The 18,555-nt window shown below is 40.9% G+C and overlaps 1 protein-coding gene across 7 annotated transcripts in view; it reads right to left on the bottom strand.

The window, feature by feature from the left end:
* CUX1 (cut like homeobox 1) overlaps positions 1-18,555 on the bottom strand; it is a 281,049-nt gene that overhangs the window by 124,266 nt on the left and 138,228 nt on the right. For all 7 annotated transcript variants that reach the window (XM_080393233.1, XM_080393234.1, XM_080393235.1 and 4 more), the window contains exons 5-8: positions 17,258-17,395; positions 13,707-13,830; positions 11,666-11,742; positions 10,778-10,844 (exon numbers count right to left, since the gene is read on the bottom strand). In XM_080393233.1, the coding sequence (XP_080249359.1) occupies positions 10,778-10,844; positions 11,666-11,742; positions 13,707-13,830; positions 17,258-17,395 (406 nt within the window). The remainder of the gene's footprint in view (positions 1-10,777; positions 10,845-11,665; positions 11,743-13,706; positions 13,831-17,257; positions 17,396-18,555) is intronic.

Below are 18,555 nucleotides of genomic sequence, written 5' to 3'. Positions count from 1 at the left end.
GGCTATGTTATAAAGTTCTGCATTAAAAATTCATATCGTAGGCTTGCCACAGTACTCTGCTCTGGCTGAAAGGAGAGCTGGCGGGGAAATATTAGACACCCCACTGTCTTTCTGGCAATTGGAGACATTCCTCAACAAACAGCACCTCAGGAAGGGAATGAAAGGGCAAACAAACCGTGAAACAAATCAATGAGTTCAATTATCTCTCTCTCTCTCAGAAAGGAAACTTTTCATTTTTAAGGCTGTTTCATGAAATCTTTTAATGACGGCCCTGAACAAGGATGCTGGGCACTCGGGCTGCAAAACCGGCTGCTTGGCAGTGCTTTTTATTTGTTTTACACAAGACAGAGATTCCCAAACATACAGGGAGAAACACAGAGCAGGGTATAGGAACCTCTGCAGAACAACTCTACTTACCCCTTACATTGCTGTGACCACGTGGGATAACAGGCTGTAGAAATTGTTCCCACTTTCCCTGAAGTGTCTCCAGCGGAGAGTGAATTTAGATTTATTAAGATGGTTAGTTACTCCATGGTTAAGTTATGCGCTCCTCACTACTGGTTAAGGCTGCGTGCATTTCACAGCAATTTATGGCAACCCAACTGGTAGATGACACAGTTCACAATGATGGAAATGGGTGTTAGATTTTTATGAAAGCCATATGTGCCCTTCAGGTTATCTTTCTGATAGAACCACTGCACTTGGGCAGGTTAATAATCCACATACCACAAGTGGGGAAAATACACAGGAAACGAAACCTCGGTAAATACGATTACCTGAGGAAACTGTGCGCCAAAAAGTTACCCGTTTCTCAGTCCTTCCCTGCAACTCTGCTTAGCACCAACCGTAACAGAAAGTTCCACTTTTCCCAGTGCTGAGTTTTGCATTGAAGGGAAAAGAAGAAAATGTAAACCACTGGACAAAAGCTGCCACGGCACTCCCTCTGTATTTTATATATGTCTCTCTATATGAATACATATGCTTGTCAGTGTAGTTGGAAAGCAGACAGAGTTCAGCCCAGCGACCAAGGTTAGGAGCGGTTCAACCACGCGAGTTCATCCAGGAGGAGGTGCAGGAGGGCAGCTTTATCATCTGGCAGGCGCAGTCCGCAGGGAACTGAGGAGATTTATGCCTGGTAGCCAGCACAAAACAAATCAAGTCCAGACCAGCCTAAAACCCCTCACAAATAAAAAACTGTATAGGAGGGAGGAAAAAAATACACTATTTGGTTGAAAGTTCATTAGTTTGAGGGAACGAATGAACACAGGTTGTGTAGTTGGTGATCACAGGTAACCAATTATCTATTACAAGCCACTGAAAAACTGCTACAAAAGATTAGTAACCCTAAGGCAATGTTCAGTCAAATTTAATTTTTGTTCAAAATTTGTTACTAACAGACATTTAAAACTTGCAAGCAAGATTCCATCAGCTAGGGTCTGTTCTGGGCATCAAGAAGCTGTGCCTAAGCAAAATAAAGGAAGAAATAGTCCTTTCTTCTATCCAGTGATTTCATTTCTTACTTTTGATCCTTGCTGTAATACCAATTGCCTCCGTGTCCCTGACCAATCTCCCTGTGCCTCAGTTTCTCAACATGTTAAAAAAATGGGAGGCAAGGCTGTCACGGGCACAGAATCACTGATCTGCTCCTGCAGAAACACACTAGATAAACGTTAAGGGTTAATAATATCAGGCTTACAGGATTGTAAATGCATTTGTTTATTTAATGCTTTACATGAATGCTAATGAAGTTATTAACAGGCCTGCATGTTGTCTATTGTTTTTCTTGGGTTTAGCGTCTGCACCATCCTGCCTTATCCCTTCTGCTCCACGAGCTGGCCAACATCTTTCTCTTCCAAATCCCTGAATTAGTGCTTAATCCTGGTTTCTAGCTCCTTATGTCTACAATTCCCAGTTTCTTATTCAAAGATACTATTTTTAAAAACTTACTCTTTGCAACATATTTTTAAAAAAATTAATCAAGATAATGAGATTCCATTTCATCATACCAGATATCTTCTGTGACACAAAACTGCAATCCCACATGGCGTTACTGTCTTTTAATTGAGATCACAGGATATGTAAATGAGACAATATTTCTTAGGTCCCATTAAGTGGCGTCTCTGGGATGATCAGAAGGGGCTGAACCAGACAGGACATGCTCTTCTGACACCCGCACACAGCACAGCCGACCCACACGCTGACCTGCTCCAAGAGGCAACTGCTTCTCAGAGAAGTCTTTTATTTACTGGAAACGCCACCATTTCTGGACCACCATTTCACAGCTGTACCACTGCCAAAACTGCTAAAAGTCTGCTTAAATTTAAAAATCCCCTTTTCTCCTGCAACCAGGGCACAGGGCAAATGCAGAGGTGCAAGTGCTGGGGGTGACTGCTGCACATAATGCCAACATTATTATTATTACCTCCCCTCCCAGCTCTGCTTCTGCCACAGGCGTCGAGGAGAAACGTTAAAATGGAAGTCAAAGATATGCATGGGGGTGGGCAGGAGAAATAATTGCTAAAAGTTTTAAAGTCCTTGGAAAGGCAGCAGGGATGACCTGTACAGCAATGCAGGCGTAAGACTTCATTCTGCAACCTTTACCCTGAGTAATGGGAACACCCCAAAGTTCCCGATGTCAACAGTACTAACAGATAACACAAACCAGAAATACTTTCTATTTTAAAGCAACTCTGGAGAGGATAATGTCCCTGTTCCAGTAGTAAGATTATAGATAGATAGATCGAGCTGTGGTGTCAAAGCAACATTTTAAGGCAGGTATGGGATCAGACACACTTAGGTATGCATTCAATGAGATGCTGAAAAACCTGTCTAATGAGGAAACACCGTAGGGACACCTTCATCAAGGTTGTGTCAGATAGAGCCTCTGACAGTGATGCCACACACCTCCCTGTTCTTGAAAGAGGTGAACAAAAAAAAAAAATAATCAAATGAAAGCACTGGATGAATGTGAAAGCTGTCTGTATGAAGCAACGTGGTACATGGGAGAGCAGATCCGTCAGCTCTCACAGCGAATGCGTGGCTTTCCAAAGGGAAAGAAGATAAAGGCAGAAGAAAGAGACTGTCAGCACACAGTTTTAGTGCCTGGGATCTTACAAAGTTTCCTGAACTTCTATTCTTGTTCAGGACAACAATCTCTCCACTGAATGAGGAAGCACAACACACAACTACATGACTCATTTTTTTGCCTGCACTGTCGTCGTGTGGGAGTGGGAAAAGCAGCTGGAAACCATCTATGGAGCACAAGGAGAGTTTCAAGCGAATGCCAGTAAAGAAAGCCTCCACATTAAATGCGTGGCTAGGTAGAGACAGCTACTGCAGTAACTGCCAGATTAACTTAGAGGCGGATGGAGAGCTTTGCTTTGTGATTGGCAATAGGTAACCCTGCATACTATCCAGGGCAGGTCCTGATTGAAAACAGATGAACCATTTGTTTCCGATGATTCAGATTTGTCCCAACTGCCTTCCCCATGATCCCAGCCCAGCAGTAGCTGTGCTGGAGCAGCCACGGCAGAACCACGTGCCCTCCTCACTCTCACAGACAAGACCTCACAAGGAAGTGGTACTGCACCAAAGTAACTCTGTTGATTTGCTACTTTGCATTCAAAAAAATGAGAGTATTATAATTTGTGGACATACATGAAAGGGCTGCGTGAAAACCAAGCTCAGCTGACTGGGACATGGAGGCCCAAGGACCTTGTCCACGCTGGGGGGTTGCAAAAACGGTACTCCTTCCCTGTAATTTGCTCCTCTTCTTCCCCACCAAGCCCTCCCAGGCACTTCACAGAGTTCAGCTAGTACAGCTAAGATGATCTACCGTGGCAAGGTGGCTCAAAAACTGGACTGCCCTTTTATCAGACTTGCAGGGAAAGCCAATTCCTGCTGGCAGGCTGGGGCTGCAGGAACCTGCTCATGGTCCTTCTGCTCAGCAGACTAAGGCAGCTTGCAATAGCCTGAAGAGGTTTGGCTCCAGCAAGTGAGAAAAGACAGCACTGGGATGCTTCTGCCCCTTGTGATTTCACACAGACCCACGCGCCAGGGATGCTGCAGCCTCTTCCATGCAGTTTCATGCCCAGGAAGGAGCCGTGGTGGCAGCCATGGTCACGATGACCAACAGCATGGCTGGCACAGTAGCGTAAGACCCTTTGACACAGTACTTTCCGTTTATTTAAAGATTTCTATCTAAGGATCTCGTGTCAACCCAAGGTTATAGGTAACAGGGTGATGACTAGAATATGCTAGAATACCCTAAGGCTATTATTTTCTACTTTGGGCTGTTAAATAACACCAGCTTTCAGGCTATACCAGAAAAAGGAACTGAACAGTCTCACTTGAGGTTAAAAACCAACCAAAAAAAAACAACCCAGAAAGGACCTAGGGCGCTTCTGTGCTGTCAAAAAGTTACATTAACAAATTGCAAGCATTACAAGTCTAACAAACGAGACAAAAGAGCCCAGCTACAGCACTAACTCCTACAAATTCTAAATGTTCCATTTATATGGCATTCTCAGAAATGCACCCTTAGAAATAATAATAAAAAAAACCCAACAATTTTTTTGCCAGTTTGTGGTTTATGATTCTCATGTCTGCATATTTCTAGACTCCATCCAAGACCAGACTTGTTGGCTTTGAGCGTTATATTTACTCCTCATGCCTCAGTTTCCCTACCCCAAAATAAAGGCTAATGAACACATTTCAAAGCAAGCACTCAGTATTTCACAAAGACAAGTGTTTTATGGTAACACTGTAATTCACTCCCCACAGCATGCTATCTTGCAACTTTTCTGGTTTGACTGTAGGCTGAAACAGAAATTTGATTAAAAAGACTGGTTTGCACATGGACTTTCAAGCCCTATTTCACACAGAAGCTTTAGACCACAGTAAGAAGTAGTTCTCCAAAGTATTTTCATTCACCTTTAAGCAAAGTATTAATGTTACATAGTGACTTTCAGCCTGTAGAGTTTTGCATAAGGCACAGTTAAAACTTTTAACAAATACCTCAAATTCTAAAATGTAGACAGAGCTTTCTGTAAGATTGAAGATATTTAATTTTTCTTCCCTTTTTTTTTTTAAAAAAAATTATTAGTTCCTTGTAACATCTCCCCTGGTTTCTCACCCCAACTTTACCACTACTCCTGGGGTTGCATTGATGGCAGTACGAGTAGGAAATTTAAGAAGAGAAAAAACGGTTAGAGACATGGCCTGTGAAGTTCTCCCATCTCTTGTTTTTAGGGAAATCACTTTAAATACAGCAATAATTCCAGAGACGGAGCATTAGAAGTTAATGACTCATCAAAAGAACAGGAAATAGGAAACTTTAAGATCTTAAAGGCACAGCAAATAGAAGCTATTTCATGTCATGCACAACACAACCACCCTAACTACAGTATTTCATGCTCAATGGGGGAAGCAGCATCTGAGACCATCTATCACAGCAGTTATGTGCTGCTGGAGGGAGCATGACTTTATTTTTTTATTCAGTTTGACCCTGAGCACCATCAAAATGGAAGACTACAAACATCTGAGAAGTGATATACTGGTACCAGCCAGGACTTAAACAAGAAAGATTTGATAAAAAAAGTCCAAGTAAATAATTCATAGGCCAAATTAAATTCTCACTATATATTGGGAATTATTCCCCTAAAGTCCAAGTTAACTGAGATTTGCCCCAGTGTAACAGATTTCACATGAATACTTGAACTCCAATTCCATCACATCACTTCAGGCAGAAAAAATTCTTCATTAATTCTCTAAAGCTACTGGTCCTCTGTCTTCAAACCCAGTCCTACACTCCTTCTGCGCAGAAAGCCGTATCTTTAGAACTTTATTCTACATTGATGCCTGAAGAAGAGGTATGTTCTATAATGAGTAGGAAGAGGACCATCCTTCACTATAAATAGCCAAAAACCATAGGCATCCCCTTCTGTTACCATATTTTTGGCACATAATTCACGAAACCTCTTCCTTTCCCCACAACTGGAGACTGAAGTGCCTGGTGCCTGCGTGCAGGTAACAGGAGGAGGGGTTACCTTCCTGCTGTCCCCCCCGGCAGCCCTCCTGCTCGTCTGCCACCATCGCCTGCCTCTGCCCCAGCGCTCCCCATCTGTCACCCACCTTTGACTTTGGGCAGATTACTTCAGGATTTATTTTCAAGCAGGATAGAGGGATGAAAACAGGTGTTACTTTGTCCTCCCACTCCTGAGCTTCTACCTATTTGTTTCATTAACTTCTTTTATATCAGCGTGCCGTAAGCTCCTTAGGGCAGAGACGGCCTTTGTAAGAGATACATGCACAGTGCCCACCCCAGCACCCCCAGCCTCACTGACTGAGGTCTAGGACCACAGCAAGAAAAAGTGTATTAAATAATGACACTGAAATCCTGTGAGTCAAGTTTTCCTATTCAGGCCCTAAAACAATGAAAAACTCTCCTTTATTCTAAAGACGAGACTGCCAGCTCGCAGACCGCGCTTTCATCAACCACGCTCTGTTCATTTCCAGATTTAGTTTGCATTAAAATGCAGTCCAGGATTAAAGGAAGTCAGCTGGGTCTATATGGTGGGGTAACGTGCAATATTGCCCCAGCGCACAGTCTTAATGACACCACACCAGTGTGCCCTCCTGTGTCATCCTTAGCTGTGTTGCCAAAAAAACTAGTAATATATGAAAGGACAACCATTCTCTGCTTCGTATACTGGAAGGCAAAGTATTTTTCTACAAGTTATTGAAAGTAGTTGGTTTAGGATGACTACTTTGGTAAATATGCAAACCTCCTTTTCCACTGCATTTTCTACGTACACACTACTTTTAGAAGAACAAAAAACCTGCATCTTTCAGAAAAATCACATAGGTAACAAAACTGGGAGCAGAGCTGCTTTGACTGACAACCTAAACATTTTTTGCTCTGTGTTGTTTAGGAAGGCTTTTTATTGCAGAAAGGGGGGCTGCACCTAAAATCCTCACAAGACTACTTAACATTTCCTGGTGAAAATGTAGCATTTCAGTGAAATTCAATATTTTCTTTCATCAAAGGCAGGGAGCTTCAACCCACATGTTAACAGTAACTTAACAAGCCTACTGTATGTGCTACAAACGAAGATCCTTTTCCAATTAGAATTCATTTAGGCTGGGGGAGAGGAGGGGTCGGAGCAAAGAGGCGGCTCTGGAATTGATCTAAAACTGGAATTCAACAATTCTGGCTGGGAGCATTAACCACTCAGCTGGGAATCCCAAACACTTGGTCAGACTCTGCAGTGAACCAGAAGCGAAAGAGCAATGTTAGCAAGGAGAACAGTTTGTCCTCGGAAAACTAAGGAAATGCATACAGGAATGTTTCTTTTTCTACAGCGGAGAAAGAAAAAAACCTCTGTTGCACTAGGAAAAAAACCCCAAACCCCAACATCCTTTAATTTTCCTGAAACTCAAATCTGAGTTTTCTTTCTAGTTCCAGCTCCAATAGGATCTCCAGATCAAACTCATTAGCGTTGGTTAAATCCAGGTTTGCCGATAGAAACGTGTGGGACAGCAAACAAAATCAGTATCAGGCCTCGAGAGAGGATGTGCCTCTTTAATTGAAAAAGGCAGAGTAATCATTCATTTATTTAACCCAGAGATGATTATAATCTGAAAACCTTGAAATCCTCTTACACAACAACTGTTTTGGCAAGCCCCTCTGTGTTCCAACAAATATTAAACTGTGCTTGCCATTTGTCTAAGGAATCTTGTATTAATAAACATGAAGAAGAACACTTTTACCTCCCACACTCAATGACAGAAGAAAACAAAGACCAGCTGTATTCATCAATGGATCCTTGTTCTGCACATAAAGGCTAATTACATTTTACTTCAAGCCTACACATGGAAAACTTTGCTGCTGCCATCTTGTCAAATTCAGCTTCTGATACTCCAGCTGACAGACTGCAATGACTGCACATAATAAACTCCTTTTTGTCATTAACACCTTCAGCGCCCTGCGCGCAGCGTAGCTGTGGGATGCCGGCGCCAGGGGAAGGGGTGCAGGCGGCACCTCCACTCCCGCTGTACCCGCCCTACCTGCTCGCTGCCAAAGGGAACGGGGGATTTTTATAGCCTGGGATGACAGCAGCTAATTTGCCTTTTTTGATTTTAATTTCAGCAGCTGCTCTCATTTGAAGATGCATAAAATTCGGACGGTACCTCTGTACCTCACGTTGCACGCAGTACTGTGAATGGGGACATTTTGAAAAGATAAAACAAACAAGTTGACAGAAACGATTTCCAACTTTAAGATCACAACAACCAGTTGCTAGGACAAAATCCAGACTCCTTAATGCTGATACTGAAGACTTCTTACTGTGTATTCCTCTTGCTTCTTTTTGTTTGAAAGATTTTCAAAGTTACAAACAGTTGAAAGACAGCTTTATTCCAAAACTGAAAATCTTAAAAGCACTGTTAGCTTTAAAAAATTGACAATTATCTCTTTTTTCCTGAAGGCACTCCAATTCATCTGCATCAAATAAGCGTCTGTAAAACTAACAATTCTGGCCTAAGATAAAAATCACATGTTTTTAAAACATAAAATTAAAATTGGCAATACAAGTAGCTTTTCAGACTTAGATCAAAAGAGGGCTTCTTTTTAGAAAAGAATCAAACTGTCTTTCACCGTTTTTATTGGTGCTTTTTCAACATTTCTCCCAGCTTTTACAATTAAAATAGATGACTCAATTTCACTGTCTACATTCAGTTCCCTTTTAATGTTTTTCTAGATTTCCATATTGCAAAATGTGGGTTACAAACGCCACAGATGACTGTTGTTATGCAAGAACTATTCCTGCCATAAATATCCAAAACAATGATAAAATATTTCTGCTGTTATTAGCTCCTACAAGTTTGTTTTCACAGTACATTAGTCTGGGAGATAAAGTACATGCTTAATGTCTGCTTCAGGATTCAGCTCCATGATCACTATATTCTAGACCCAGCCTTCATAATTGTTCTGCTACAGAACACAATAAATTTCTACTTCCTGCAGATGCTACTAATTTTACGTAATTCTATATGTATTAGGTAAGAATCACATTCAAGATCATTTAAAATTATTTCCACATGAATATCTCTGAAAGAATGAAACACATTAGAAATGCAAACAAACATTTTAGACCGTCTTTTGCTCAGTATAAGATAAATTACAGTACTTAGGGAAATAGTATTAAAAAATGAAGCAAACACTGCAAATAAAAACATTAAAAAGGGTGAGGGGTTATTAGGTTCAGTGCCTACAACCACTGAGCCCTGATCTCTGACTGTTCCCACAGAAGCGACTGCGAGACAAGATAACAGCAACAGAGCTGTCAGCATCAGTTAAATGCAGAAAAAAAAAAAAAAAAGGCAATTTGCAGTAATTTAAGGCTCCATCAGATACTTTATTAGTATGCGTCTCTTCGAGAAGGATGAAATCAATGAGGGAACAAAAATACTTTTTGATCACCTTATAAGGAACTCAAAGGAAACCAGACTTACAGGGCAAACCCAAAACTGACCTAAAAGATTTTCTTGAATGACGTAAAAGGTGCTTCAACTGCAAGCGCTGATTCTTAACTACTATGAACTGGATTTTGTAAGCTCCAAGTTTCACGTGTTTTCACTGGGGCATCAGATCCTCACCGCTCGCAGAACCACACGCTAAGAAATTAAACCTAGTCACCAATTTGACCGGTTTTGAAAAACCTGTATTGTCTAGACTGCCATGAGCCCTACCAGAAAGCACTTACCTACAGCCAAAAACAAAACTATGTCACGGCTCCTGGCAAGCCTAAGCTATGGTTTCTCTTGCCCCAACACAGAGGCTGCCAGCAGCCTTCCCTTACCATTTCCCCCATACCAGAACGGGTGGCAAAGGCAGGAACAAGAGTTTTCCCTTCATTTACCCCATCACCTGCCTAGCGCAAGCACTGGGGCTCTGCTGTATGCAGGCAGTGGGCACAGGGATGCGATGTGCCATCTTCCAACCCTTGCTCTTCCAGCAGGCCAGGGCCATCCAGCTGAAATGGCTTCTTCTTTCCCATCCCATTTCCACACACAGAAATGACTCCTCGGGTTTAATACTGCTGAACACGGGAATTCCTTCTCATTACTAACTTTCCTTAAATATGAAGGGTTCAAAGAAAACCAGCAGAAGTCTGTCTCTTTTTTGTTGTTTCCTGCACTGATTGTTAATAAAACCAGGGGCTAATTGAAAACAGTAGTCATTAAGACAACAAGGACATATATTTTTGAGACTACCTTCACGTTCTACTTAGAAACAAGAAAAATCTGCAAAAAATGCTACTCTCTGTAATTTGGGGTGAATTTGACAAAGTGATGAGTGCTACTCCAAAAGCAGAAAGAACCAGGGTGCCTAAGAGTGAAACAGAAATCCTTTACCAAACTAAATTTTATTTTGACCAAGATTGGAAGATCACAGTAAATCTTATTTCTGAAAATTGCCCTATTTCTAAATAAAATAGAAGAGATACACAGTACAAGAGATACACAATAGATGCAGCACCTGAGAACGAAACCAGGAATGCAGCAGCATGTGTGCCAGGAAAAATGTCTTGTTGGGTGGAAGAAAATATGAAAACTAATAATGTCTCTATAGGAGGCCAAATTATGACCATGTTTTCCAACAAATTTGGACTCCTGAACCTCTTCCATCTCGTCTGTCTCCAACAGACAGATGCAAAACAAAAAAAAGCAGTGATACCCTGAAGGAAGACATAGAAAGAAAACAGTGAAATCTTACTTTGCAGTAGTTTCTTCATCATATTTTGTTTTCAGATCAAATAGTTCTGTTCTGGTTTTTTCCAAGGCTAAAAGGCATAAACATGAAGCATTACAGCACTGTAACAGCAGTGAAAAGCAAAAAGACTACTCCTTTTTCTTTTATTCAGACATAAATAAAGCTGTACACCTCCTGATGAAAAATTCTTTGCTTTATCTTTCTACCTAGGCAAACCATTATGACTTTAGAAAAAACACAGCTTCTGATTTTTCACATTTTCTTACGGTATTTCTTTTACAGGGTAAAAATTCCCAGTTTCTACTTAACAAAGCTAGACATTACTGTTTTCTATTTAAGCCGGCTAAACTGCCTATTAATTTGAAATATTTATTGCAGTAATTCAAAGAATAAAATTTCTTGTGTTCTTACAGCAAAAAACCCCAAATGTGTCCAGACCTGGAATCTGTAAGTATGCAGAGCTGAAAATTAATGGCAACCAAGTCGTAGGCAATAGGCCAGACACACTGGTAGACATTCTACTGGGTTCATACTGAACGCAGATCACTGCATGTATCTATCATAGTTCAGAAATGTGTGAAACCAGAGCAAAACACAACATGGATGACAAGCTCCATGACCCGCTTTAACTGCGGCGATGCTCTGTCGCTATACGCGCTTCATGCTTGGCCACGTCCGCTGTATTTACCAACAGACTGGCTGCAACACAAGCGTGTTCACTTAAGGTGTGGAGCCCAAAAGAAGCTCCGATTCACAAAGCACGTTCCAGCTCTGCTGGATCTCTCTGCACTTGCAAGAGCCGGTTCACACACAGTCCTGATACATTTAATGATCTCCATCCTCTCACCTCCAGCCTGATCATTGGTATAGGTCAGAATAGCGATGCCAAACCTGTTTGCAAAGCTTGAACTTTGTGTTCAGCTTCTTCCAGCTTCGAGGCTGTCGACATCTGTGTCTCCTGCAATCTTCTATAAAGGGAACAGAAGAGGTGAGAAGAGAGCTCATAATCATGTTAAACAACTTATCTGTATTTTGCAAATTTGGAAGATAGAGTGATTAAATGTTTCGAATGTAATCAGACAACTGACAACACCACACAGACTACAAGGTGCTTCAATGGGACCCATAAATCATGTCACACTGCAATACTGTTCATACTTTGCAGTCCCACTTATTAAAATTTTAACAGTGTAGCCACCTCATAACATAAGCTGTGAACATTATACAAGAGTTGACTGCTATATAAATGACAACTTTAGTGGAAGGTTTTCTTGAGCATAATTTGTTTTGGAAATGTCACACACATTAAGAAAATTGTCACTAAGCACCCTCTGTTGTACAAAGTTAGTACAAGAAGAATGATACATTTCCATTTTACTGTCATAACGAAAAAATTTGTTGCCATAACTGATATGGTGAATAGATGCGGCAGCTGTTTCATCATAGCTGTAATGGATGCCAAATGCAGTAATATTATTAGCTACTCTTTAAAAAAATACACATATTTCAAAACAAATCTCACATTGATATTTTCTATATAACATGAGCAAACATTTAATATGCTCACATTTCATATGTCCACAGGCACTATTTTCTTGTTTGTGTCAGTCATACACATTTTAACATCATTTTGCCATACAGTCACTACGCTCTTTGCTAAAGGCTAGACTACAGGAGTTATAAAACTCATCTTCGAAAGGGAGTTGCTCCGACATCTCCCAGGAGTTGCTGCTTTTTATGACATTGCTTTTAAGATATTCTGCAGATTTCAGAATCGTGAAACGGCTTATGAAACTACCAGCATCCTACATGCATGCCATAGGTGCAGAAATTTATTCTCCAACACTGCTGACCAGGTTAACAACTATTTATAGCAAGAAATGTGTGTCAGTTCCCTTCATACCAAATTATAGACTCGGAGAACTCAAAACCTCTCTTACACATGCTTTTATGTGCATTCCATGACCTCCCATTTTATTTTCTTTTTAAGCACATCTAAATTGAACTTGTTAAAGCCACTGCTTACATGCTACTTATCAAAAAGTAACCACAAATATTGATGGATTTAAAAAAGCTTTGCATTCACCCGCAAATTCTTCCCACTCAGACCTGAATTTAAACAAACAACTCACCAACTAAAAAAGCACATGTAAACAGAAGGGCTTCCACACTATGCGGAATGTATTATAGCTTTGGTGTTATTGCGGAGAAATAAATTCTCAAGGTAGGGAACGCAGCCTGAAAGAACTCCCTCTGAAGACCCTTGGTCTTGTCCTCCCTGATTTGTTTGCCCACTGACCTACAGGAATCAAACATGCCCTGCTCCTTTGCAAAAGACTAGGAATGCATTCAAGATGCTTCCAAATATCAATAATAAATATTTAAAATACTTCTTAATTTTGACATGTAGGAATACGCAAACCTTCTCAGGATAATTCAGGAACACATCCCCTCTCTTAGACATGACCGTAGGAGCAGGGGTGATGTATCTTTTACCCAGGCTCTTGGGTACAGTGTTTCATCTTAAACCAGCTCAGGGTTGTACAGATTGTACAACGGTACTGTGACACACAAAGCGGACACAGCAGACTGAATTACACTGTCGGCTAATGGAGAAAGATTAGTGTCACAAAGGACAATCCAGCTAGTGAAGAATAAAAGCAGGTTTGCACCCTTCTGAACACGACACCCCACATACAACACTACTGCAAAGAAACAATCTGTCCTCCTTTTACTTCCACACTTTCACGATTGTTTTTCTGTGTGAAGTTGAGTATCAAATGATTCCGTGTCAAACGCATAAATCGCCAGAATTGCTCAATATATGAGCTGTCTCAGAACGCTGAAGACAGAGCCCTGGGTGGGAAGATTAAACAGAAAAATACATCTCTCCTCCTCTACAATACCTACAGATGCGCACATGCACACTCACCTCTCCTTCTCCGCAAAATCATTTTGTAACTTTTGCTCTTTTTCAAGGGCTATATTCTCCGCTTGGTTCTTCAGGGTCTGTTCATATTCTCGGATTTTCTCTTTAAGTGCTTTTATTGTAACCTCTACAGAAAAACAATAAGGGAAGAATGAGTTTACACAGCTCCACGTGGTTCCACAACACAAGGCTTTCTTTACCCTGTAGGCTCAGTGTGTTTTAAACTTTAGCTCTTCAACTCTGACACAAAATCAATGGATATGAGTCCCTTTGGAGACCTTTTACTCCCTAAATGTTAAATTGAACTTTAAGTGTTTAGGTTGAGAAGGATCAATGGAGTTTGCTGAAAAGTGGAGCAAAGAAGGTTCCTCTAATATGACTTTTTTTAAAAAAAAAAAGAAGGAAAAAAAAATCAATTGTAAAATATAATATCACCTTATTGACTAGTCTCAAAATAGCTCACTGCTGAGTGGAGATTAATAAAGTCCCAGTGTAGGTTTAAGTATGCGTTTACACATAGGACAGTTAATTCATATAACTGTGCTCATGTAAAAAGAGGCAGTTTTACTATGGTTCATGCACAGATGCAGTCTAACACTAATTGAACACATATCTGGGGTACAGCTACGTTCTACTTCACAACTGATGAAAAATATGGCAGTTGAGATTTAACTGCTGTATTAACAGTAGATCAGAGTCAACAGACACTCTGGAGCCCTTCATATTCTAGTTGCTCTAACTGCCTTGTCATCGACACCGGGTTTTACACACAAGCATTAACTATTGTAACTTCCTGAGTGCACTTGCAGCCTTCCAGGGTATTCGCAGAAACCCTGCTCTCAGAAAAAGAAGTTATCTTGCATTTATTATGTCTGGTAATGGATGAGAGAAGACGCATAAACCCGCAGAGTTACGGCGCAGCTGTAACAGCCATAGGACAGCATCTTCTGGTGTGCCCTGCTCTGTTCCTACGTGAAAGCCCTTTGATCCCACCCACAGGGAAGGACTGAATCCTTATAGGGCTCCTAAGAGGAAAAGCAGGACACTCACCAGAGTATGCTTTGTAACAATAATGGAATTTGGAAAAAGCGTTAGACTGCCAGAAGACTCGCAGCTAGCAATACATTTCGATGTACTTACACAGAGATGCAGTGGTTTAAAGACATCAGCTTATTAACAGATGCTATTAACAACGCCTTAGGAAAAAGTACCTTTGGACATAAAAAGTTTCTCTTTCTGCAGAAACATCTGAAAGACAAACTCTGCTACAGAAAGCAAAGCCTACAGACTTGGGGGAAAAATATCTCAGTAAGATCACACAAACCCGTCCACAATCCTTTCAAAGCCTAGAGTTTTAAACTTGACTAGAGAACTGTAAAGCCAGACAGTAGAAAGCTAGTGACAAGGTCCACTGTCTGGGAATTACACCAAAGGCAGCTTGGGTCACTTTGACCACAAAAAAAGGGGAGAAGAGTGGTAACATGATTGCCAGCAAACCAGCTACTTTTGAATGAAGGCGCAGATTTTTGCTAGCCACACAAAAATCAGATGAGGCTCATTACTGAGTAATAGGACGTGAAAAGGACATGTAACTTAAAAAAAAAAAAAAAAAAAGGCAAAGGGAAATTCTTCTCTGAGATCTGGGAAGTAATACAAATTCCGAGCTTTTCCTGAATAAGTGAAGGATGCTTCTCCACACAGACAAAAGGATGCTCATTCATACGTACAAAGGATGTACTTTTTGTACTGGAGACACCTTTGCTCCAGGTATTTTTAGATATAAATCTACAAAAGCATTCAGGTATGTGGAGAAGCAGAAAGCAAAATAATCTCACAGAAATGCATACAGCTGCATCTTGACAAAGTTTGAACGTTTCATTTTAAAAGGAAAAATAACCCTCTGAAAATGAATACAAGAAGTGCACAAATACAGGGGGAAAAATACGACTTTTGTAACAAAATGTGGTTGTGTGTTTAGGAACCTAACAATAGATGTGCTGGACAAGCACAGCTTAATCCTCTACATAGCTTGAAGAACTAAGTGCCTTCTTCACTGTTCAGGTCAACTAAAGCTTGTTAGCCAATGCCATTTATACCAGTTTTGGAAGAAGTTCTTCCAGGCACCGTATAGCTTGCACACAGCCCTCCAAACAAAGAGATTAGCTGATCAAAGCACCCTTAGCTAACAACAGGCTTTTCCCTGGATATCTTATTAATCCCTGTTTGAAACAGAGTGTAAAACTATTGCACTGGAGTGAAAAACAACGCCAAGACTACAGTGGCAAAACAGAAATAAAGTTAGTGCACACCAGGGAAAATAAAAAATGCCAGTTTATGAGTGGTTACAGCAAAAAACTCTGGAAGTCAAGATTTCTTCCACTTTCTGGGATGAACCTCTGTGTCATGCCTGCACGTACAGGATGCACAGCCTGAGGAAAACTCTGCACAGTGAACTGCAATTATTGTGCATTTCCAACAAAAATACTGTCGGGCTTAAAGCATTACAGCTCCCACATGACATCTTCTGCAGTCCAGCCCGAATCCTTGCATGCTGATACCTGTCCTCTCCACAGGTCACACCCTCTACGTTAAAACAAAATATGTAATTGCATATACGCTCCTTCTGCTGAAAGTGAGATGTACCAGAACCAAATTAGTTGCAAATGCAGCTTTCAAGTGTTATCCACTTGGGCACAACAGTTACATGTTATTAAAAAAAATAAATAAATCTGTTTTCCCAAATGCCTAGATAATTTACCTTTCTACCATGCAGAACTGAGTGTTAAACATGGAAATGGAAAGTCCCATGTACAGGCAAGTAGGCGTACGTACAAGTGAGCAAATTTTGTTTCCTGGTGCAGGAAACTTTCTTCTGAAGCACAAAAAAAATTCAAGTCTTAAAGACAACAGGCTTTAAGTTTCACTGAGATTTTCATGTATTTTCATGTGCTCCAGTCTCATTAAAACTTACTTAAATAATTAAATGGTATTAGCTTGATTTACATTGTTCTATGGATAGTCTCTACAGTAAATATAAAGGATGTACGCTGAACGTACTCCAATAACACATTTTAGATTTAGATAAGGAAAAACACAGTACAGAAGAAGTTCCATTGTGTAGAGATTTGTATGTGTGTACAAAACACTGGATTTTTGTGTTTGTCTGTGTACAATGTATGTACTACAATTACCCACCACCACGCTCAGTTTGATACCAGTAGTAGCACCAACTCTCATAAAACGTCTACATATAACTTCATTCAGGGGTGTAATTTTCAGGTAGTGCTGAAGGCTACAACCAAATATTCAGAATACCAGCCCCGTTCTCTGACTTGGTGTTACAGAAGACAAAACTTTTACAGAACACCAGAGTCTACCCAAAATCGTATCTATACACATAAACACAAAGTAGCTATAATAGACTATTATACTTTCTTTACTGAATTTCCATGCTACTGTCAGACCTGCCTGTAAGAAACAAAACTGAATTTAATCCCTGTGTTCAAATTTCATTAAGTATTAAAAGCTGATAAAAGAATATGTTTACAACCTACCCTGATTTTTCACCTCGGCGAATTCTTTATTGTATTCCTCTAGAGTTTCCCTAAGTTTCTGGTTCTCTGTTTCAATATCGTGCATACGTTGAACCTTCAGCTGAAGCTGCTGTCCTAAGTCCAAGGCTGGAACTGGATCTGGTAAAGAAACAGTAAAATAAAATGTAAGACAACAGGAACACTTCTGCAACTGGAGCATTTCAGAGACCTTACAGCACCTTCCAGTACCTGCAGGGGCCGAGAGGAAAGCTGGAGAGGGGCTTTTTACAAGGGCATGTAGCGATAGGACAAGGGGTGATGGCTTTAAACTGAAAGAGGGCAGATTTAGATTAGATGTTAGGAAAAAATCTGTCACTGTGTGGGTGGCGAGGCGCTGGCCCAGGCTGCCCAGAGCAGCTGTGGGTGCCCCATCCCTGGCAGTGCCCAAGGCCAGGCTGGACGGGGCTGGGAGCAGCCTGGGCTGGTGGAAGGGGTCCCTGCCCATGGCAGGGGGTGGCACTAGGTGGTCTTTAAGGTCCCTTCCAATCCAAACCCTTCTGTGACTCTATAAAATTGGGGCATGCCGCCCTCATCCTGGCATTAATCCACAGGGCAGCATCCCTGGGTGCAGGCAGCCATGATAAGAAGGTGTGTGAGAGTCTTAAGTTCCAAGTTTTTGTTTGCAAAATGAGAATTTTTAGGTAAAAAGGAACTGAACTGCACGGCTCACTGACAGCTAGTGTCCCTCTGTCTGTGAGAGTGAATTTCTAAAGCAAATTGTGCCATCCTGCATAGCTGAGCCCAAACAGGTTATTTGATTATGGAGATCTGAGCTATAGTTTTCTAATAAGCAGATCAACAGTAACCAGAAATATTGTATGGATGTAATTAATACCTTGAACCTTGGGTTTTGTGACTCCTGTGCTCTCTTTCTCTTATACTACCGATCAAACAGGAACTAGAAATTATTTTGAAAGTCCTCTCGGTATCAATTCTGTGACGTTCGTCTCCTGCTAAAGACAGTCCTTAGCACACACCTGATGTGTGCACGTCTGATTTATTCTGGGACTTCTTTCCAGTCAGAATAGGAAAATGCTGGAGTCCGATGGACTTATAAAAGATTATTGAATACACTACTGTTATGGGCGCCAGCATCTCTTGTGAAATGGCTGCAAAGATTTAGTCTCCTGTTGAGGAATGCTAAACACCAAACTCAGTGGATCAACAACAGTATATATTAGGGAGTTCACTTAATTTTCAACCACCACAGTCATTAATTTTTCAGACCACCCTCAGTCTCTGGAAACACATAATAAGTC

This window comes from Falco punctatus, assembly GCF_963210335.1.
Source record: "Falco punctatus genome assembly, chromosome: 1".
Lineage (NCBI taxonomy): Eukaryota > Metazoa > Chordata > Aves > Falconiformes > Falconidae > Falco > Falco punctatus.
Note: the sequence above shows the minus strand (reverse complement) of the source record. Positions and strands in the feature narration are given on the sequence as shown.